At 35.5% G+C, this 24,258-nt stretch overlaps 1 protein-coding gene across 1 annotated transcript in view; it reads left to right on the plus strand.

Annotated features, from left to right (window-relative positions):
- Positions 1 to 24,258, plus strand: part of COL21A1 (collagen type XXI alpha 1 chain) — a 129,885-nt gene that overhangs the window by 95,568 nt on the left and 10,059 nt on the right. The window contains exons 17-21 of the mRNA XM_007471192.1: positions 14,671 to 14,715; positions 16,844 to 16,897; positions 18,508 to 18,561; positions 21,438 to 21,491; positions 23,106 to 23,177. Coding sequence (XP_007471254.1) covers positions 14,671 to 14,715; positions 16,844 to 16,897; positions 18,508 to 18,561; positions 21,438 to 21,491; positions 23,106 to 23,177 — 279 coding nt within the window. The remainder of the gene's footprint in view (positions 1 to 14,670; positions 14,716 to 16,843; positions 16,898 to 18,507; positions 18,562 to 21,437; positions 21,492 to 23,105; positions 23,178 to 24,258) is intronic.

Raw genomic sequence — 24,258 nt, forward strand, 5'->3', positions numbered from 1 at the left:
CCAGCCTGCAGTGCACCACGTGTTCTCCCGGGGAAGTTGTCCCTGGATCCCGAGACCCTGGCAGTGGCGGGCTGCACAGCCTCCCGGGAGGGGAGGTGTGGATAGTGAGCTGTGCTCGCACACAGGCTTCTTGGTGGCTGCAGCAGCAGCATTAGCGCCCCATGTCCATCTCTGGGATCCGCGCTGATAGCCGCGGCTTGCACCCGTTTCTGGAGCTTCTTTAAGCGGCGCTCTGAATCCCCTCTCCTCGCCCAACAGGAACAAAGAGGGAAGAAAAAGTCTCTTCCCTCTTCGGCAGGTCCAGACTTTTTCTCGGACTCCCTCCCGGCTAGCCGTGGTGCACTAACCCTTTCAGGCTGTGTTCACGCTGCCAGTCCTCTCCCTGCATCCGACCGAAGCCGAGCTTCTGCTCCCAGCCCCCGTCCGTCCCGGCTGGTGAGCAGACAAGCCTCTTGGGCTGGTGAGTGCCGGTCGGCACCGATCCTCTGTGTGGAAATCTCTCCTCTTTGCCCTCCACACCCCTGTTGCTGTGCTCTCGTCCGCGGCTCCGAAGCTCCCCCACTCCGCCACCTGCAGTCTCCACCCGCAAAGGGGCTTCCTAGTGTGTGGAAACCTTTCCTCCTTCACAGCTCCCTCCCACCGGTGTGGGTCCCATCCCTATTCTTTTGTCTCTGTTTTTTCTTTTTTCTTTTGCCCTACCCAGGTACGTTTCTTGCCTTTTGGGAGGTCTGAGGTCTTCTGCCAGCGTTCAGTGGGTGTTCTATAGGAGCAGTTCCACGTGTAGATGTATTTCTGATGTATTTGTGGAGAGGAAGGTGATCTCTGCGTCTTACTCTTTCGCCATCTTGAAACTCCTTCTTGGCAACTGCATTGTTAATGGCTTCCCTATGTGTGTCTGATGTAAAGTTTAATAACTAGTGAAATAGCGGCTATGTTATAGAATGATCAAAAAAGAGGAATATGAAGGTAGTAGAAAGACAAAAGTCACCTCCTCGAGTAGGTTAATTAATGTCTCTAAATTTAATTTTAGTGACATTGGTAGAGGAAAATGGAATCATGACATCTTATTTTCCTTTTAGGCCATATGTGCTTTAATATCTTTCTCTGGCTAAATAAACTTTAATATTGCCATAAATGAGAATATGTAATTATATTTCCAAATAGATGCAGTTCTCTTGATATGTTTAAAGTACCTTATTAATTTTTGACAAAATCACAATTCTGTCTTGTACAACAAAGATGCATCTATATGCAATTGAACAAGACTAAATTTGTTTATATGATGATAGATAAAGATAGGAATTTGGTCATTTAAATTTGTTTTATTATATCTTCAATTTTACATGAATTTTTAGGCTATCAATTTTCCTGGAAATTTACTTTAAAGATTATGTAGTATTTAAAGATATAACAATCTTTAGATCTGATGTATTAACATTTTAATTTTGGGAAAGTTAACCACTCTTACTGTAGGCTTTTATTTTTTTTTATGAAAGAAGTTGTTTCTTAAACACAGTGTTGTCCTTTCCTAAGAAATATTGATGCCTTTGTCTAACAGTGTATCCTTAGCAATGTGTGAAAAATTGTCTGTGGAAATAACCTCCCGAGGCATGAAAACTAAGCAAATGTGTTACTAGTCTCTGAGGTCACAAGTGTGAGTCATGTTAAGAGGCTTCCAGCATTGATCTTCCAGCTTGCAGTATACTTCTTGTTCATTGTTTTAGATTTTTCTTTTAAGCAAATGATAGCCACAACCATGAAAAAGACTTGAAAGACTGATGTATAACAATAGTTTCTTGGATGACTTAAGTGTGAGGAAAGAAAATCTTAGAATTTTTTCTGAGAATTTTTTGAAAGATAAAAATTTTACAGGTTAACTATTATTTATTGTACATTTTAATTATATTTTATTCTATAGTTATATTCTTTTTATTTATTATTTATATTATTTATTATACATTCTTATTTATTTAACTGCTCTTAAATGGGCAAAAAATAAAGAAGTTGTGCTGTAAGTTTGAAAATCTGCCTTCACTTACCCAAATCCTATTCCCATCACCAAAGACAATAACTGTTACTCATTCAAAGAGATTCTTTCTAAACTTTTTCTTTGCATATGCAATGAAAGAAGTTTAGAAGTAAAATTGAAAAATATTTTTAAAAAATACATAAACAAAGCACACATTTTTAAAATAAAAATTGTGTCCATTGAAACTTTAACTTCACAATATTATGGGCATTCTACCCTATCTGGTTATTAAAGAGAATATAAAATCAATCTCATGTCATTTTGTTTAAGCATGGATGCATTTCATTCATCTTCTATTGATGTCACGTATGTTTTCCTTGCCTGAGGCCACAGTCAGCCCCCAAATTTTTCTTCTTTCAGGGTTAGGGTTTTATTGCATAAAAAGTTTATGCAGTATTTTGGGGAAGGAAGTATTCCTGTAAGTTGAATTTATGACTTCAAAATATAGCCTATGTTTTATTCCTGATTTTAAGCAGGAATATCTAGTGTTTCACCAAGTATGATGTTTACAATTGGTTTCTGATTGATTCAGATTCAGGTTTACAAAGTTCTAATGTTAGATTAGTAAGAGTTTTCACTAAATAATGCATGATAAATTTTACAAAATGCATTTTTATTATCTTTTGAGAAGATTGTGTATTGTTTTTCCTCTAAATTATTAATATAGTAACTTGCATGAACATAACATATTAATTGGATATATTTCTTGATGTTCAACATTCATTGCATCCTGAAACAAGCCCTATTTAATCATGCTTTACTTTTGTTTATGTGCTGCTATATTTGATTTACTAACATTATAGTAAATCCATTTGCACTTGTATTAACAAATTAGTTTAGCTTGTAGATTTCTTTTTTAGGTATTATTCTTGACTGGTTTTGTTATTAGGGTTATGATGGCCTCATAATTTGGATTTCGATGAGCTCCATCTTTTTTAATGCCCTGGATAAGTTTAAATAACATGGAAACTATCTAATCCTAGGATATCAAATAATATTTCTGTGGTAGGGAAAATAATGACTCCCCCTCCCCCCCCATAATATCCATATCATAATCCCTGGAACACTGTAGCATGTGAATATGTTACCCTCTATGGTAAATGAACATTGCAGATATAATTAAGGTTAATGACCTTGAGAGGAGGATATTATCTTGGATTATCTATGGGCCCAAACTATTCATGACTAATTAAACGTGGAAGAAGCTGAATGAGGAATGGGTCAAAAACATTCAACTTGAGAAGGACCTGACTGGCCATTGCTGGTGTTGAAGATGGAGGAAGGGGCCATGAACCAAGGAATGTGGATGCCTCCAGAAGCTGGGAATGGCACTCTGCTTGCAGCCTTCAAGAAAACGGAGACTTTGGTCCCTTCAACTGCAAGGAATTAAATTCTGCCAGTAACCTGAATGGACAGGAAATAGATTCTTCCCTAGAGACTTCAGAAAGCTGTGCAGCCTTGCCAACTCCTTGAATTTAGCTCCGTGCTGGACTTGTGACCTACAGAACTGTAAGATAATAAATGTGTGTTGTGGTAATTTGTCATGGGTTAATAGAAAAGTAATATGAATTCCTTAAATTTTTTTCATGAAGTGAATCTATCATCTCATTATTTTTCAATAGGAAAAATGGGGATATGTATTTCATAAACATAAAAAGATTCACAATGGGCTGAGTTACACAATGAAAAATACAGTGATTTAGATGTAACAATATAGATAGATATAATATTTCAAAAATATGAGGTTATAGAAGATAGCAAATTAGACACAATTTTCAAATAATTGGTTATTTACTTTTTACCATATAAATTAACTAAGGTTAAAAATTCATGTTTGTTTTCTTCATCAAACTAGCTTCACCTTTGATTTGGTGTTTTAAAATATTTTTGTTTTGTGACTTCTATCATATGTGAAATTGCAAAAAACTTAAAAAAATTTGCAGATTTCTCTGAAAAATGGTGTACAATTTCTACTTAGTCACTGAGTCAGCTAGAAAGGTCTTTGAAACATCCATTTTCAGTTTTCTCCTTAAGGAGAAATTCACCATGATTTGTTTTGAGTTATACAGTAACATTCCATGGACCCAAAAGTATAGTCTGCACTTTTCAGGTTTTCAGAGGGTCAAAGCTCACTTTAGAACAACTCTGGTATGATTTTGGAGTTTTTTTTCAAGTGGAATTGTTTTTCAGTTTTACATACATATCTACATGCATATGTTCCTTTAACTCACTAAAGTACGTGCTTGATCTCGGTTGACCAATGTAAAGGGGTAAGTTACTTTCCCACATTTGGGGGTTCAGGGCAGTTATGTGACTTTCCCACTATGTGGAAGTGTAGATTCTGTCCCTAGCACTCTCAGTCCTCTTCCCCGCATCCTCTGGGTTTTCAGGTATGTTATTTTAATTTGCTAAACATTTTTCTTTTTTTTCTTGTCTTGAAAAATGGTATTTTTACGACAGCAAAATTGGTTAGAATATCTTCTTGGCTTTAAAAAAATAGGAGATTGGGATTAACATATACACACTACTATATATAAAGTAGATAACTAACAAGGACCTACTGTATAGCACAGGGAACTCTACTCAATATACTGTAATAACCTGTATGGGAAAAGAATCTGAAAAAGAATATATATATACACACACACACATATGTGTATCTTCACTTTGCTGTACACCTGAAATTAACACAACATTGTAAATCAACTACATTCCAATAAAAATTTAAAAAGAAAAAAAAATGTAGAGATGACTTTAAGTGCAAAAGAGAAATGCAAGTAACATGAAGCAACTTTACATGGGCTAATGGGCTACCAGGTAGTCTTCCTTCCTATGATAGCCCTGGTCTCATTATGTAACTTACTATGTCAAACTGGTGGTATTTCTGTTGTCTATAAACATAAGTAGATCAAAAATATTTACCAAGGCATTTTCTATTAAAATTATTTATCTTTGGGTAATTTGGGCCCAGTCCCATGTGAGTCCTTGTCTGTAGGCTGGGGAGAATAAATTCACCCATTATTACTTAGATTGTTTTTTTCCCCTTAAAGATGAAAGGGAGTAGTAAAACTGTATTAAAGTATTAAGGGGAGTAGTAAAACTGGTAATTTCCTTATTAAGGGTTTATTGCAAGTACTTGTATATTGGTTTCTTTTTGGTCTGGCAGCTATGATTTTGAATTACTTGTCTTTAGAGTTATCTTACCACAAAATAATCTTTTGTACATCATTCATGATGATCTGTCAGTTAGTGTGGAATTTTAAAAAATTGGAAAACATTGTGGACTTACATGTTTGAAGCTTTTAGCCATATTTCTTTCTGAAAAAATAGTAATGAAATATATTTATGATGTTTAAAAAGCAAAAGTTATTATAGTATTTTTTCTCTTTTAAAAAATGAAGTATAGTTGTCATGGAATATATTACATTAGATTCAGGTGTACAATATCACTTTACTATTAGACATTTATGTACATTATGAGTTGATAACCACAATAAGTCTAATAACCATTCGTCACCATGCCAAGTTATTACAACATTATTGACTATATTCCCTGTGCTGTACAATACATCCCCACGTCCCTGTGGTTTATTTGTTTTATAACTCAAAGTTTGGGACCCTTAATTCCCCTTCACCTATTTTGCTCAGCACCCCACCTCTCCCCTCTGCTGACCAGCACTTTGTTCTTTGTATCTATGAGACTTTTTATGTTTTGTTTAGTTTGTTCATTTGTTTTGTTTTAAGATTCTTGGATAAGTGAAATCATACGATATTTGTCTTTCTCTGTCTGACTTATTTCACTTTAGCATAATACTCTCCAGGTCCATCCATGTTGTTGCAAATAGCAAGATTCCATTCTTTGCTTGTAGTTGAGTAATATTCCATTGTGTACACATACCACAACTTCTTTATCCATTCATCTATTTATGGGCACTTAGGTTGCTTCCACATCTTGGCTGTTGTAAATAATGCTGCTGTGAACAAAGTGATGCATATATCTTTCCAAATTAGTGTTTTTGTTTTCTTTGGATAAATACCCAGAAATGGAAGTGCTGGGTCATATGGTAATCTACTTTTAATTTTTTGAGGAACCTCCATACCCTTCTCCATGGTGGGTGCACCAATTTATGTTCCTACCAACAGTGCACAAGTGTTCCCTTTTCTCCACATCCTTACCAACAGTTATTTTTTGTCTTTCTTGTAATAGGCATTCTGACAGGTGTGAAGTGATATCTCATTATGATTTTGATTTGCATTTCCCTGATGTTTAGTGATGTTGAGCATCTTTTTATGTGTCTGTTGGTCTTTCTTGGAAAAATGTCTATTCAGGTCCTCTTCCAATTTTTTAAATGCATTATTTACTTTTTTTGGTGTTGAGTTGTATGAGTCCTTTGTATATTTTGGATTTTAACCCCTTATCACATATATAATTTGCAAATATCTTCTCCCATTCAGTAGGTGACATTGTCATTTTGTTGATGGTTTCCTTCTGTGCAAAAGCTTTTTAGTTTGATATAGTCTTGTTTATTTTTGCTTTTGTTGCCCTTACTTGAGGAGACAGGTCCAAACAAATAGTGCCAGGACGAGTGTCAAAGAGCTTACTGCCTTTGTTTTCTTCTAAGAGTTTTATGGTTTCAGGTCTTACATTTAAGTCTTTAATTCATTTCAAATTCATGGTGTAAGAAAGTGGTCCACTTTGATTATTTTTCATGTAACTGTACAGTTTTCCCAATATCAATTATTGAATAGGCTTTCTTTTCCCCACTATATTCTCGACTTCTTAGTTGTAAATTAATTGACCATGTAAGTGTGGGTTTCTTTCTGGGCTCTTTTGTGCCAGTACCACACTGTTATGATTACCATAGCTTTCCAGTACAGTTTGAAATCAGGGAGCATGATACCTCCAGCTTTGTTCTTCTTTCTTAAGATTGCTTCAGCTATTCGGGGTCTTTTGTGGTTCCATGTAAATTTTAGGTTTATTCAAGTTCTGTGAGAAAGCCCTTTTGATATTTTCTTAGAGATTGCATTGAATCTGTAGATTTCTTTGGATAGTATGGACATTTTAACAATATTAATTCGTCCAACTATGAGCATGGTGTATATTTCCACTTATTTGTATCATCTTCAATTTCTTTCCCTAATGTTTCGTGGACAGTATTTGGATGCTTCACTTCCTTTAAAATTATTCCTAGGTATTTTATTCTTTTTGGTGCAATTGTAAATGAGATTGTTTTCTTAATTTATCTTTCTGCTAGTTCTTTATTAGTATAAAGAAATTCAACAGATTTCTGTACAGTTGACCCTTAAATAATGAGGGAATTAGGAGCGCCAACACTCCACTCAGTCAAAAATCTGCATATAACTTTTAGTTGGCCCTCTATATACTCAGTTCCTTCGTATCCGTATCCGAGTTCCACATCCTTGGATTTGGCCAACTGCAAATCATGTAGTATTTACTATTGAAAAAAATCTTCATATAATTGTACCTGTGCAGTTCAATCCAGTGTTCCTTAAGGTAACCGTATAGTAATTTTGTATCCTGCAACTTTATTGAATTCATTGATGAGTTCTAATTGTTTTTCAGTGGAGATTTAGGGTTTTCCATATATAGTATGTCATCTGCAAATAGTGACAGTTTTACTTCTCTTCCAATTTGTATACTTTTTTCTTTTTTTCTTATCTAATTGGACTTCCAGTACTATATTGAAAAAAACTGGAGAGACTGAGCACCCTTGTCTTATTCCTGACCTTACAGGAAAAGCTTTCAGCTTTTCACTTTGAGTATGATGTTAGCTGTGGGTTTGTCATATATGGCCTTTCTTACGTTATGTTATGTTCCCTCTATAACCACTTTGTAGAGATAGGAACATTTGTTCATTTGCATTTTTTTTTTTTTTTTTGCGGTACGCGGGCCTCTCACTGTTGTGGCCTCTCCCGTCGTGGAGCACAGGCTCCGGACTCGCAGGCTCAGCGGCCATGGCTCATGGGCCCAGCCACTCTGCAGCATGTGGGATCTTCCCAGACCAGGGCACGAACCCGTGTCCCCTGCATCGGCAGGCGGACTCTCAACCACTGCGCCACCAGGGAAGCCCCTTTGTTCATTTACATTTAAAGTAATTATTGATAGGTATACTTATTGCCATTTGGTTAATTGTTTTCTGGTTGTTTTTGTAGTTCTCTGTTTCTTCCTCTCTTGTCTCTTCCCTTTTGATCTGATGGCTTTCTTTAGTGTTATGTTTGCATTTCTCTTTATTTTCTGTGTATCTCTTACAGGTTTTTCGTTTGTATTTATCATGAAGTTCATATATAACAACCTATGTATATAGCAGTCTGTTTTAAGTTGATGGTTGCTTAAGTTGGAGCACATTCAAAAAGCACTACATTTTTACTTCCCCAACCATGTTTTATGTTTTTGATGTCATATTTTACATCTTTTTATTTTGTGTATCACTTAACTATTTTAGATATTATGATTTCACTGCTTTTGTCTTTAAAATTCATACTAGCTTTATAGTCAGTTGATCTACTACCTTTACTATGTTTGCCTTTTTTTTTTTTTTTTTTTTTTTTTTTTTTTTTGCGGTACGCGGGCCTCTCACTGTTGTGGCCTCTCCTGTTGCGGAGCACAGGCTCCGGACGCGCAGGCTCAGCGGCCATGGCTCACGGGCCCAGCCGCTCCGCGGCATGTGGGATCTTCCCAGACCGGGGCACGAACCCGTGTCCCCTGCATCGGCAGGCGGACTCTCAACCACTGCGCCACCAGGGAAGCCCCCTATGTTTGCCTTTAACAGTGAGATTTTTTTTTCTTTCATAATTTTCTTGTTTCTAGTGATGACCTTTTTTTTTCTATTTAAAGAAGTCCCTTCAGCATTTCTTGTAAGGTTGATTTAGTGGTGATGAACTCCGTTAGCTTTCACTTATCTGGAAACTCTTTATCTCGCCTTCATTTCTGAATGATAACCTGGCAGGGTAGAGTATTCTTGGTAGTAAGTTTTTTTCCTTTCAGTACTTTGAACATATTTTGCCAGTCCTTTCTGACCTGTAAAGTTTCTGTTGTAAAAGCTGATAGTATTATGGAGATCCCCTTGTGTGTGACTATTTGCTTTTCTCTTGCTGCTTTTAAGATGCTCTCTTTAATTTTTGATATCTTAATTATAATGTTTCTTTGGATTCATCTTATTTGTGACTCTCTGTGCTTCCTGGACTTGGTGTCTCTTTCTTTTGCCAGATTAGGGAAATTTTCAGCCATTATTTTTTTGAATATATTCTCTATCCATTTCTCTCTCTCTTCTTCTTCTGGAACCCCTATAATGCAAATGCTAGTATGCTTGATGTTGTCCCAGAGATCCCTTAAACTATCCTCATTTGTGTGTGTGTGTGTGTGTGTGTGTGTGTGTGTGTGTGTGTGTGTGTGTGTCTTTTTTTTGCTGTTCCTATTGGGTGATTTCCACTACCTTGCCTTCCAGATCACTGATTCTTCTGCATCCTCTAATCTGCTGTTGATTCCCTCTAGTATGTTTTTCACTTCAGTTATTGTATTCTTCTGTTCTGATTGGTTCTTTTTTATATTTTCTGTCTCTTTATTGAAGGTGTCACTGAGTTCAACCATTCTTCTCCAGAGTTCAATGAGCAGCTTTAAGACTATTACTTTGAACACTTTATCTGGTAAATTGCTTATCTCCATTTCATTTAGTTCTTTTTCTGAGGTTATGTCTTCTTTCACATGGACGGTATTCCTTCATCTCTTCATTTTGCCTAAATCTCTATGTCTGTTTCTATGTATTAGGTATAACAGCTACATCTCCTGGTCTTGAAAGAGTGGTCTTATGTACAAGATGTCCCATGGGGCCCAGTGGTGCAGTCCCCTCTCTTCACCAGAGCCAGGTGCTCCTAGAGTATCCCCTGTGTGGGTCACATGTGCCCTCTTGTTGTGATTGGGCTGTGATTGCTGCAGGCACCCTGGTGTGCACGGCTGGTCCCCTGGAGTAGGCGCTGCTTTGGAGGGGAGCTGGGGCAGTCTGCTGGGTATGATGGGGTGGGAGCTGCTTTAAAGGAGCTAGCCTGGGAAGGTCCTCTGGGGAATGCTGGGCTGGGACGCATGGTGTTAGCTAGGTTGATGGAGATGACAGAAGTGGTGCCCCCCGCCCAGGCCAGCTAGGTATAAGGAGAGTAAAAAAGAATGATGCCTGTCAGTGCTTCTGTCCCCAGAGCAAGTTCGACCAGATCCCTGTCCTTCCAGCACCTGCCATAAAATTAGTCAGTGAATCTCCTTCTCCTATGACCCAGATACTTTTTAAGCTGCTGTGTCTGTGCTGGGATTTGGAGTGAGTGTAACCCCACTGGTTTTCAAAGCCAGACATTATGGGGTTCATCTTCCCAGTGCAGGGCATCAGGCTGGGAAGCCTGACATGGGGCTCACACCCCTCACGCCCTGGGGGCACCTCTCCAGCTGTGATACCCTTCCCGCTTGTGGGTCTTCACAATGAGGATGTGGGTTCTAACTAGACTGCTTCTCTGCCTCTTGATGTGTGGCCTTTTCTTTTTGTTCTTAGTTGTAGAAGGTCTGTCCAGTTAGTCTTCAGGCTGTTCTCAGAGATGGTTGTTCCATATGTAGTTGTGGTTTTGGTGTGTCCATGAGAGGAGGTGAGCTCAGGATATTTCTAATTTTCCATCTTGATCCTGGAACCCCATAGTAGTGTTTTTCTATAATCAAAGTCAGCCAAACATGAAGAGGCAAGGGTAATGAATGAGGGGCAAGGAAAACCTGTTGGTGCCTCCCAGTGGGAAGCCTTAGATTGCCAAAGTCATCTTGAATACAGTGTAAACTTTGGGGAATGAGGTAGACAAAGGCAAGGTGGAAAGACACGTTAAAAAAAAAAAAAAGATATCCTCAAAATGGAGGAGGACAAATTTTGAGACATGGAAAAGAATTGACTTCATCTATTTTGTGACTTTCAAAGGTCAGGGAGGAGCTGTGAAAAGTCATGAAAATTTGTTCATTTTAGTCCCAGCACTGAGCTAAGTGTTTGTGAGAGCTAATTCATATAATGTAACAACCCTAGAGCTAAGTTCTATTATTTTTCTCCATGTATAAGATGGGGACACTGAGATTCCAATTTAAATAACTGGCCTGGAGTCAATCAGCACTAGATAATTGGCTAGCTGACTCCAGCATCTAAACTTTTAACTGCCTCTTCTATGCTCTTTATTAATAATAAGTATAATCTTTGTAGCTAATAAGAATGATACTTTCAACATATGTGTTTTGTAGTCATTGCATCTTTAATAATGAACAAATCACTTCTTGATATAATAGAAGAAAACATAATATGCTTCTAATATTTTGACAACTGTATGATATTAAATATCTCTACAACTGTGTAGAAAGGTTGAAATTTTTGATTTAAAAATACCATTAGTTGATTAGATTTCTTTTAAGCACATTGAAATTATTGCATTACTTAACAGCAGATTTGATCCAAGATGCTCTAATTTCAGGAGTAAAGTATTCCATTGCATGTGGAAAAGTATAAAGTGATATCCTATCTTTTTAAGTAACGCATCATAGACACATTTCCTTCATTATAAAGTGGTCTCTAGGAAATAGGGGCCAAACCCTTTATTCTAAATTATGCATTTCTATTTTTAATGATTTTTTTGTTATACAACAATGGTTTAATGGTTACAGAGAAGCTTCTAGAACATTTTTTCATGCCAGCATTCTTTCACCACAACATTACACAGGATTTTCCATTTGACTTTCTGCTCTTCCTCAAACCCAAGCTGAAATCACAGAAATGGAGGAAATATGTCCCTTTATTCTCACCAGATGAAATTCTTGCTTCTGTCTTTACTTACACATGTTCACAGTTGCCTGAACCCAAAACCACACAGGCCGAAAATGAAATATAAAATAGTTTGCTTGGAAAAACATTTACCCTATGAAGTAATTGTTGCTAAATACTTTTGGATCAACAAACTGGTAACTTTCAAATGGTTTTGAATAATATTTCTAGTAATGTAAAATTGGCAAAGTTTATAGTCAATTTCAGTGAATATATTGGGAACCCAGGAAAATATTGTCTAGGAGAATTTTATTAACTAATATAGCTCTGAGTGATTTCAGTTCTTCTGGTGAACCTCTCTCTGAACAGTTTTTTATTCCATGCATGCTCATGGCATTATATTAGTTTTGCCAGGAATTGCTTTTATAAATCAGTTTTACATTTTTAAAAAATATTATATAGTTTTATGTATTTTTTGCTTGGTGTTTATAAAGTAAGTATTTAGTAGTTCTTGGTATAGTTGGACCTAGAAGACATTATGACTTTTTTGCATATCTATGACATGTATTCATGTTTTACTAACTTATGAACACAGGCAGTAGGAAAAGGGATCTATTTTTTTCCTAATCTGAGATCTCCCAAATACCCTCAATATCGGATATGTTGAAATAATGTAAGATTTGTGGTTATGTCCTAATGCAGACCATGCTCAGAATTAGAATTATTCAGATAAAAGGTGTTAAATCAAATTCAGGGAGTGACCTGGGTGGGGGGGTGCTTTCAAGATCTCCTGGGAAGTGAGGCCAGGGCACTGCTTAGGCATAATTTTATTTTTCCCCAGAGTGAGAATATAGCCTTGCTGACGGTGGGATTGGCTGCAAAAACAGGAGTAACTAATTCCTACTAATATAGATTGTGTAAGAGCATAGAAACTTGAATAGGGTTGAAACCTTAAGTAACAAAGAGTTCTGTGCAGCATGAAATTCAGCTTCTCAGGTCTGAGAAGTATCAGGGCAATTGCAGGATTACTTTAGAGATTCTTGGGGCCAAGCAACACGGTATTGACACAGCTGCAGAACCATGTATGGCCACCTTGCATCTGATAAGATTCTACAGACAGATTTTATTTGAATTTTATTTAAATTCAGAACTTAATCATTATGGTGAGTTTGTATGAGTGTGTATTTGAATGAGAGTTGGTTCTGGGTGGTTTCATGCCAAATCATGGTCTGTTGAAATGGAAGCCTTTATTTTGAACAATATTGACTTTTATTGTGTTGAGAGTATGCATTTTCTGCCTTAGAAAGGATACAATTCGTTTCACTCTGTTTTCTTTATACTTGTAACTCAATTATTTACTCTTGCTTTATGATTAGAGTGCTGATAGGGTATTCTGTGCTCATGTTTTATAATGTTACTTTAAATTTTTATATTGTTTTATGTTATTCTCTAGTTAGTATGTTTATAAAGCAACCAGAATGCTAGTCCCTTGTTGATGGGCTTTGCTCTCAAACAACTTTTCTCTGCAAAGGAGGTAGTGCCATGGAGAACTAATTGAGCCAAATAGGATCAAACTGAATTCCAATTTATCATTTAAGTTTGGATCTTAAAACTAGAACTGTGTGCCATATCTTCCACTGTAACTGTGGCTACCACATGGACCAGTATTGTATTAATAGTCAAGATTTGAAAATCAAAACAATGGCAGACTTTCCCTGTTGTTGAAGATACTTGATCTAGTTGCCCTGATTTACTGAGTACCACTGCTGTTCTTTGAAAGCCCTGAAGATGCAGAGAGCTTTCAAAGAAATACTGATGGTGCCCAGTTTCCCTGTCCTTTGAGTTTCCTTTTCTGCCAAAGTCTAGACTTTGGCAGAAAAGGAAACTCAAAGGACAGGGAAACTGGGCACCATCAGTATTTCTTTGAAAGCTCTCTGCATCTTCAGGGCTTTCAAAGAACAGCAGTGGTACTCAAAATTGGGCACCATATATATATATATATATATAAACAAATGTTATTCATTATTTCAATTGAAGTATCATCAAGAAAGGAGCTAAGAAAAATGAATAAGAAATAAAAATTAATTAGTACCATCACTGTTTGTTTGATAAATGATCATTTTGGAAAATGCAGTGAATGACAATAGAACTGCTTTCCCATTATTAAATGTGCTCACGTTATTCTCAAATTCAGACAATTAGCATTAATTTTCTCTGAATCTTGCTAGAGAACTCATACATTTAGGCTCAGCCATGTGAAAGAGTTCTCTATTTCTTTCTTTCTGTCTCTCTACAAACTGGTCTGCATATGCTCCACAATTTTATCAGCAAGGGAATCATTAGGAGAAAGATTGCCATATCTTATACAAGGAGTTAGGTTCCTGGGTGTTTCAAGGCTCAATTTGGAGGAAACTGAATTTATTTAGTTTCATTAGTTTTCAGTTATGGTTGTGAGACTATGAGGGCCTTTGGAACTGTTGTACTGAATCTGAACTCCTATGATTTGACAGTCTTTTTGCATTAATCATTATAAGTAGCATAAGAAAGTGTTCAAATGAAATATCCTTCTTATTTTATCACTTATGTTGGTCTGAAAGAAGAGCCAAGATTAATATCTTCATAGCTTCTTTTTTTTAAAGCCTGTATTTAAAACTTTAAATATCAGATGTATAATAATAAATCTCATAAATTTTTCTTTTCCAAAACTTGATTAATGTAAGTAGTGGTTTCATGTAGTCAAGAGATATGTTTGATGATTTGCATTATTTACAAGTTAAAGCTCCAGTTATGGCCTATTCTTCTTTAATGATACAGTCTAAATTTTTTAAATTAAAAATCTACTTTATTTCTTTTTAGGGAATCCCAGGATTTCCTGGAAACCAAGGATTAATGGGACAAAAAGTAAGTACTAATGAAAGGTGAAAGATTTGGGCCTGGAATCTGATTATGAAAAGGGCAAAGTGGTGATGTCTCTTCACATAGAATACATTTTACCACATTCATGGCAACAGTTAATGGTTCAAACATGATATAATTTCAGAAGCTATTATTTTGACCTTACAATTAGTTTTTGTTGTTGTTTTATACAGATATGAATTTGGATTTACATACATGCTTTCTATTTTACTTAGTTACTTTCTATCTTGTGCTCTTAGACCATACTTTTGGGAAAATTGTACTACTTACTAAACTGTATTTTTAGAAATTCTTTTAGTACAAATACTTTGGTTATAAACTTTCAGGTTTTATTCAATTACTAGTATGTTTTTGAGAGAGGATTTTGTAGAGTATACAATTCAAGATTGATGATTATTTCCTCTGAATACACTGAAATTTTTCTTCTGTCATCTCCTGGCTTCCATGGTTAACTATGAAAAATATGCTCTTGCTTGAATCATCATTCTTTTGTAAGTGACCTGTCCCTTCTCTGGGGATTCTTTTAAGGTATTTTATTTGTTTTTAGTGTTCTTAAAACTCACTGCGATGTATCTAGATATGGATTTCTCTTTATTCATCCGGGTGGGAATTTAGTTTGCTTCTTGGCTCTGTAGAACTATTTCCATTATCTCTGGAAGACATGAGCTGTTAATCTCCATGCTACTTCTCTTCATCTTCTGCTCTTCCCTCTTTCTGGAATTCTAGTTAGACATATTTTATTCCTTTTAATTTTGTCCTCTACATCTCTAAATTGCTTACTTCCATATCCTTGATTCTTAAATTCTGGTTAAATTTTTTGGATATATTTAACAGTCTATTTATTCTCCCTTTGCTGTGTCTAATCTGCTGTTTAAGCCATCAATTGATTTTTAAAAAAATCTAAACAATCATATTTTTCATTTCAAATTTTAATAACATCTTTTTATTCTTTTTTATGGAAGTATAGTTGATTTACACCATTGTGTTAGTTTCAAGGGACAGCAAAGTTATTCAGTTTATATATATATATATATATATATATATATATATATATATATATATATATCCCTGTGCAATAACATCTTTTTATTCTTGATAGTCTAGTCTCTTGTTCTATCTTCAGTCCTAGTAGTCTTTCATGATTCCATTCTTTCATTTGTAAAGATTTCACTATAGTTCTAAATTCTCTTTCTAGCCATTCTGACAGCTGCAGTTCATTGTTATTCCTCTTGATTCTCAGTCTTGTGGTTTTCTGCCTCTCCTGTCTTAATTGTTGATGCTGAGCTCATTGCTTCATCCTAGTTAGTGGGCATCCTGTCAGCCTAACTGGGTCATGGAGAGCCTCCTGCTGGTAGCCACGGGTACCATTTCAGTGCCCTTTGAGGGTCCTGAGCCATTGTAGGTACTAAAGATTCCTGCCCTCTCCCCATAGCTGGCCCAGTGTTCAGTTTCCTAAAAGCTGAGCATGTCCCCTCAGACACCTCCAGCCCTCTTGTTTCCTGCTGCTCAACTTCTAGCAAGGTTTCTGCACACTTCCAAATCCTCATAATCACAATCATAACCGAGAGTATATTTTATTAAAGTGAGGGATCTTTGAAGACTTCTCCTGCTTCTCAAAGAGGATATTCTTTCCAGGGTTGTTGTTCTGGAATCAGAAAATCCCTTGGAGCATCAGGTCAGCCACAATCCCCAAATCTGAAGTCTAAATGCTATTAAACTGTGTCCTAATTTTTCTTAATCTGTACTTACTATCATAGCTCTTAAATTACGGTAAATAAGAAATTTTTTCACTTGATTTTTTTCCCTCTGTTGTCTCACCTCATTAACTGTGTGTGAACTGCTAGGTCTTCCTTTGAAAGAATAACAGTGCCGCTCCTGATTTCCTAATGAAAATATTTTCCTTAATAATTCCACAGACCCTAGGCCTACGTCTTTAAGATGTTAGATTCATGATTTTTTACCTTGCATTGCTTCGTCTTACAATATAGGAAGGAAAGGCAGACACATTGGGCTGATTGATATTGAGTTTTCATTTCATAATGCTTTGGCAGGAAATTTCTAAAGATGAATTGATACTCTGCAATTTTAAACTTGATCTGTATTTGATTTTTAGGGAGAAATTGGGCCTCCAGGACCACTAGGAAAAAAAGGAGCTCCGGGGATACCTGTATGTTAATGTCATTATTATTACTGGGGTGTTTGAAATATTGTCATTATGTACCAGAGGTTCTTATTCTGAAATTCACAAAACTGGTGGAAGGATTCAGCAATGAGAATTTTGGGATCCACAAATTCCATGCATTTGTATGAAAAAGATTATGTTCATTTTTCTAGAGGAGTCTAGATTTCTTCAGATTCTCAAAAAGTTGGCTACCCAAGTAAGGATTAAGAACACTTACTGTAGATAAACCAGAAAACAAATAACCTAGCTAAAAAAAAATACTGAGTACCATGAGAAGGTCTAAAACTCAATAAATATTCTTTGTTATTTTTTAGAAAATTTACAAATTTATTACACTAATGAGGGAGAATATATTCAGAACAGGTAGTATAGGAAGATCCTAAATTAGTGAACAAGTAATTTTGGAAGTTTGGGGAGTAAAGGGACATATGAGTATGATATTAGAAATTATGATAATCCTATGGTGTATAGGACTCCATAAATAATTTCTAAAAGTAAATTGTTAGAAGCAATGTGTATTTTAATCTATGAATCAAATTGCCTGTAATAGCTTTTTTTTAAGTAAAAAAAATGGACAGTTTATGACCTTTCATTTAATTATGTAAGTTAAAAAAGCAGATATTTTACCCAGTGAAAAGATTTGATAAGATCTTGGTGAAAGATTTGAATGGAATATTCTTCCTCTACCTGCATCATCAAGACCAAATTATTTTTTCATTGAAATATTAAATGCAACTTGATTATTTACCAGTATTTAAGTTAGCCTCCAGAAAATGAAAGCATTGACTAGAACTTCATTGAACTTCAAGAGTATCTATATTTAATATTTCTAATATTTCAAACTATGTTATGACTAGTATATTTTACATTTTATAGTTGTAATAAATCCTGAATTGATAGCAAACCATAGTAGTGATGACATACTATTTTCAATGTGACTATACTGAGATTCTGTTTTCTGATAATACTAATTGAATATTTTTTTGCTCATCACATTTCCTTTGCTGTGATTAAGAGAAAGCCAATGTTTTTTATATATGTAATAGTATTTAAATGGAATCTAAATTAAATTAGTTCCTTGTTGCTAGAATAGTTATCAGTGTCTTATTTTGAATTATATGGTTACTAAAAATATGGCCATTTGTAACTTGAATAGACATTCTTACATTCAGAGAAATTATTAGATTTTAATTCTTTAAAATCATTATTCAAGAAAACAGAAAACATAAGTAAAATTGACCAAAATAACATCTATGAAGAAATCTAATTCTTGCCCATCATGAGAAAGGAAGAAAGTAGAGTGTAGAAAAAAGAAACTTTTCTTTACATTTGTCTCCTACTAGCTCTCCAGTCATTTTTGCTCTTTGTAGGTGATTTAAGCAACCAAGTTACAAGGGCTTTGCCAGCCTTCATGTTATCTTGCATAGTTTGATTCTTTATTATCCTTTATTTGGATGTGTGTAGGGATGTTTCCCATATCTTGCATTGTATTTTAGTGGATTGATTATGATGGTAATGTATAACTTGAAAACTGATTGAATATTTTAAAAATATTATTCTCTAAATTGCTCTTGCAATTTCCATTTAAAATGTAGGGTTTGATGGGAAGCGAAGGCTCACCAGGTCAGCCTGGAGCCCCAGGATCTAAGGTAAAGAAAATTAACTTAACAAGATTGAGGGCTTTGTGCAAAGTGACCATTTAGGTACTTCAGTCAAAGTTTTAACTACATTGATTTTATTTTGAAAGTGGTTTGAATTCTATGAACAAGCACTTGTAGGAATGAAGTCTTAGGCAAAAACTAAGCTATAATATAAAACACGCTAATGTAAAGCATAAAGCAGGCCTGGTTTAAGCTGGAAAAGGTCCAAGATCCTGCATGACTCTCTGCAGAGCCCTCTTCCCTTACTGGCAGCTCAGGGGACTGAGGAATACCCAGAGCTCTCTGGGGCTCTGTACCCAGCCCACCATCTAGAGTATCTGTAGTGACCACTGAGGGTAACTTTACCAACTTCCAAGTCCTCTTCTTGGTTTTTTATTTAGTGGAATGTATGTGGAACTTTTATTTGTAAAATGCCTTGTAGTGAGTTTTATCCTCCCTTGCGACTATGGATAAGATGGCACATTATCTTAACTTTCACATTTAAAAAGTAAGGCACACTTGACAATATATTTAGGTGTCAGGTGAAGTCATTCTTAAGCTAGAACTGGCACTCTGAGTACCATGATTCGACCATTTTCTAGGTGTACAGAGACATGTGTAAGAGAATTTCTTTTTATTAGAGGATCAGACCTGGTACCTTCTGGCTCAACGCAAGAAACTATTCTCGACTACTTAATAAGTAGATTCTAGGAGAGCCTTCTAAAAGGAAGTGACGGAATTGCTGTTTTGGAAGCATTCAACCTTTAACTAGACCAGGGAAATAGATTCTGGCATACAAAATGAGTAGATGGCCTAATCTACTCTACTTTTAATTCTAAAGTACCTAGAAAGAGATAGGATAAAATGTCATTGGGAGCCCAGTGATTAGGGAAAAGTAGCTGCCTTCTCACCAGAGGTGGACCCTGTGGGTGCTTGGAACACTATGAGTCCTAGCAGTAGTAAGTGTGCACTTGCCAGGTGGAGGTTCTCCATCATGTTGCAAGGTCATGTTGTAAGACAAAATAGAGTAGTTGTATATTCCTTAAATACCTGGGTACAATGGACTCTCCCATGATGTTCTGGATCCTCTAATTCTTAAGAACGCAGCCTAAGATTTTGTCAGCATTTTTAATTAGCCACTTAGCATCGTTGGCTCACACTGAGCTGGAGGTCAACTAAACCTGCTAGATTTTCCATAAAAGACGTTAGAACAATGTATTTGTGGCATCCACCACTTGGGTAGGTCTGCTGTTGTGGCTGCGGAGTCAAGTGGCTGATTCTAACATCACAGTTTTTTTTTACATAAATTACTATAAAGTTTGATTTCCCTCATCTTGTCCTTCTACAATTATTTTGTTAAAAATAGATTCAAGATATTAAAATTACACCTCTTAAATGTAATCTTTTCAGTGAAACATTTCAACTTGTTTTCATGCAGTATATTACTTCAGGTCTTAGAAAGTTTTTCTGCCAAGGGCCATATAGGACATGTTTTAGTCTTTGAGGGCCATATAATTTCTGTTGGCAGCCACTCAACTCTGCTATTGAAATGTAAAAGCAGCCACGGTGTGGATGTGCCCATGTTTCCTACAAGTTTATTTACAAAAGGAGGCATTGGGCTGACTTAGCCCACAGGCCATAGTTTATTTGCCTCTAAGTTACCTTATCCCTCTGGTTTTGTCAACTAATATATTTGTGAACTATGCCTTCAGTAACAATTGATATAAGTTCAAGAGTAAGACAAAAAAAGCTGTGTTAAGCAAGGCAGGGATGAGGCTGAAATTCTGTGGTAGATCTTTAGAAAACTTCCAATTTAGATTATAATACCTCTTTTTAAAATAGCCATTGAACCATTTATAAGTCTATTTTACCCTATCATATTCCAGTTTTATAAAATATTATCTAAATGACATCAGGGTATATTAACATAATCAAGTCATGTAGCTTTTGACAAGTCCTGTCACCTCTGAGTTTCAGCTTAATCATTTGGAAAATTAGAAAATTTAAGGAACCATTGTTCTATGGTATAATCATGCTTTTATGTGCTAAATGCTTTAATTAAGTCCAAATAGTATGCTCACGTGGTTCTCAATGTGAGCTGAGAATGAAAGTGGTTCCTTTTTCTGATCAGTGAGCCTGACCTGGCTCTGGGTGATCATCACCCCCCACTTCTAGGTGTCACACCAACCTCTTTAATTGTAGGTTTTTGCCAGACATTGATTGGGTTGTGATTTCAGGTGTCCAAGTATATTTGAAAGTCAGAACCACCACTGACAATCTCTCCTGATGATCCAGGAGGCAGGTTGTCTTTTATAACCAGTCCTATTTTCCTATCTTACATTCTTTGCTCTGACAACTTGGTCTTGCTTTCCAAATGTCTGTTAGCAAGAACTGCACTGGAATCCTGAAAAAGATCGCAAACTAAAAGTTTTCTGATTCGTGCTTCTTCCAAAAGCCACTCAAAAGTGCATTTGAGGCTAATTTTCTTTTTTCAGTTGCATACTGAAAATGAGTCATACAGAGAAAGCAAAACAGAGAAAGATGAAGATTTCCAGCCTAGAAGATGCTATTAAGATACATGGGTCTGGCTTGTGCAGCACAAAGACCTAGCTAATTAGTGCCAGTCCCTAAAGATTGGAATCTCTCTTTTTACTTGGAGCTGCCAGCATCAGACAGACTGGTAGAAAGCTTTATAAATATGTGGACTCACTTTCTGCTTAAAAGAGTTTTTCTTAATAAGTAAGCTTCACATATAGATTCTATATTTCAAACAATTGGAAAGTTGAAAATGTAAAAGTTGCTTAAAATGTATTCCCTTAAGTGTCTGTATCAGATATATGGTGACTAAATTCAAAAAAATTCAAATGGCTTTGATGCATTGACAGGGAAATAAAGGTGAACCTGGACTTCAAGGGCTGCCTGGGGCTTCTGGGCTCAAGGTAATTAATTTGTTTTGAAGCATTTGGAAATGTTTTCAAAGAAGTATGAGTTCCTCTCATTATTTGATGAGATTAACATTTGTATCCCTTAAGAAAATATAGATGAAATGAAGGATTACCTTTTAACATAAAATTAGGGTACCTGAAAGCCAGTGGTGGATGTGGGCCAATTTCATTTCTGTTTTTTTGATATTTTATCATAGTTTGGGTAATAAAGGCATGAAATATGCTTTAGTTTGGTTTTTCTAGAATTAGTAAAATTTGGATGCTAATATGAACATCTTCTCTGGTCCAGAGTATATCACGCTCTTATGTGGCTGAATGAGTGTGTGTCTCCCCTGGTGGTGCAGTTTCTTTGTTTGCTGATTGATGGGACTTTATTTTCAGTCTGGGAGTCACAGTTGCCTTTACCAGTTTCCTCCAAACCAAATAGTTGATGTTTATTTCAATCAGATTTTCAATTCTCTTCTAGCCTTTAAAAATCTAGAGTAATATTCAACAGCTCACAGTGAGCAAAGAGAACAGAACTTAGTTTCCACAGAAGAAAGTTGTTTTTATTTAATATGACGGAGTTTGGGACTAATGGTAAAGCAAGTAAAGCAAAACCAAAACTCCATGAAGCATATTCAGGAGCATGTCCTATCTCTTACAATTTTAACCTAAATATTGTTGATACATCATCATTATATACTTTCACATTGTAAGTCTTTTTTAAAAAAGGAAATAATCCCTATGACATGATAGGGAGTAGAAAAATTGAGTTAAGATAACTTATGGACTATTCCTTGTTCTGAAAACAGCTCAAGAATTTATGTCTAAGAAAATAATATTCCACATATATAAAGTAAAAATCATAAATTTGCATATCTAACTACAAGGGTGTTCACCCCAAAATTGTTTATAAAAATAAAAACTGTGAAAGTTAATGTTTAACAATAGAAATTTTATTAAATATGGTAAATCAATATAGTTGAATACTATTCTGTAATTTAAAATTAAAAAAAACATAATGGCATGTAAAGAACTCAAAATATTAATATATTTTGAAGTAAATGATTATGTTTACCTAAGTTATGCATACACAGCACATTTTAGTATCTAAGTTGTGTATGTGTTTGTGAGAGGTAGAGGGAAAAATATATAACCAAATAAAAATAATGGGTAATGAGATTTTCAATAATTTTATTACTTCTATTTACTTACCAGTTTTGTAACAATAAAATAAGTTTTTTTAAAGGAAGATTATGAGAAAAAGCAATTTCAAGAGGATGGGAAAGTATTAGTAAATACAAAGAGAGATACCTGTGTTTATTATTTTCACTGCTTTATTATTTATTGTTGACATTATAAATATAATAAAAATACCAAATATTTATAAAATTTTAAAATATGATGTGATCTCAGAATTTCTTAACTAGCAAAGATAGGAAAAAATATAAGAAGTTTTATTGGGACTTCAGTGAACTTTACTATTCTTTACTATTTCTATAGTAATAACTCTAACAAAATTTTTAACTATCAGTTTTAAATTTGAGATGTATATAGAGATAAAAACAGTGGGGTTTTTCACAAGCAGTAAGCCTGTGATCTTCATGTGAATTCTGTGTTACTTAGGGAGAACCAGGAGCACTGGGTCCGCCAGGAGAACCAGGATACCTGGGTTTACCTGGAATTCAAGGGAAAAAGGTATGATATTTAGGACGTATGACTCAATGTTAATCAGCTATTACCATGTAAGTTTTCCTTCTGTGCATGTAGTGTAGAAGGACCGATTATGCATTCAATGATGTGCTGACCTATTTATTTGGTGTACATATAATGTGTTCGACCTCATGCTAAGAGCTGTGGCGTCTTTCATGTCCCCGCATAGGTACTGTCTCCTAGATGAGGATCTTCGAAGAGACAGATCAAAAAATATAAACGTACAATTAAATAATATCTTGTAAATTCAGATTGTTTTGTGGTCAATCCAGATGTGTCAAGAACTTTTTAGGGAAAGTATTCCATGTGAGGCACTCTTACCAAAATGTGAATATCACTCTTACCAAAACTGGGGCAAAAATCTGAAACAATAAAAATTACAGCCAGAATGCTTGACCATGGTGTTCCTATCTGTGAAACAATTATACTACATAATAGTTCACTTAAAATTAATTTAAGGAGTTTAAAATACAAAGCATATATATTCATATAAAATGTTTTGGTGAGATAAAACAGCATCACTTTGGGTTCTCTCTCTCTCCTGTTAAGTAAAGGAACTCTGACCTGTATCTGTACAAATATTATTGTTGGCTTGAAGGCTTTGAGCAAGAACTGACTGCCCACCTTTCAGAGAAGTCCATGCCCCTGCAGATATATACAGTTCAGGTTAAAAGTGGATGTGTTGGCTTTTGTTCTGCAAAGGATACAAACTGTTATGTCTCCATCTTTGTATCCCTTGCTCTTTCAGTTTTTCTACCATTTCATTTTTTCTATCCCTCATGTATTATCTGCTCAGCCCCTAGATTACTGTACCTAGTGTGATCCCTTTTGCTCTGATGAGTGGCAGGCAGTACTTGCTGACACAGGAATGACCCTCACAGCAGCAATTAAGTGTTAGACCATCAGTGAATATTAAGTAAATCTACTGTGAATATGTTTGGATTTAGAGAATTTCCTTGTTCAGAAACCTGCCAGTTAAAAGAAAATCTGTATTTTACTCACTGTAAACACAAAACTCTACTCTTTATGTTTGGATAGTATGGTAGAAAGGAAATTTGGAAAGAGT

Source organism: Lipotes vexillifer, unplaced genomic scaffold (genome assembly GCF_000442215.2).
Source record: "Lipotes vexillifer unplaced genomic scaffold, Lipotes_vexillifer_v1.1 scaffold302, whole genome shotgun sequence".
Classification (NCBI taxonomy): Eukaryota; Metazoa; Chordata; class Mammalia; order Artiodactyla; family Lipotidae; genus Lipotes; species Lipotes vexillifer.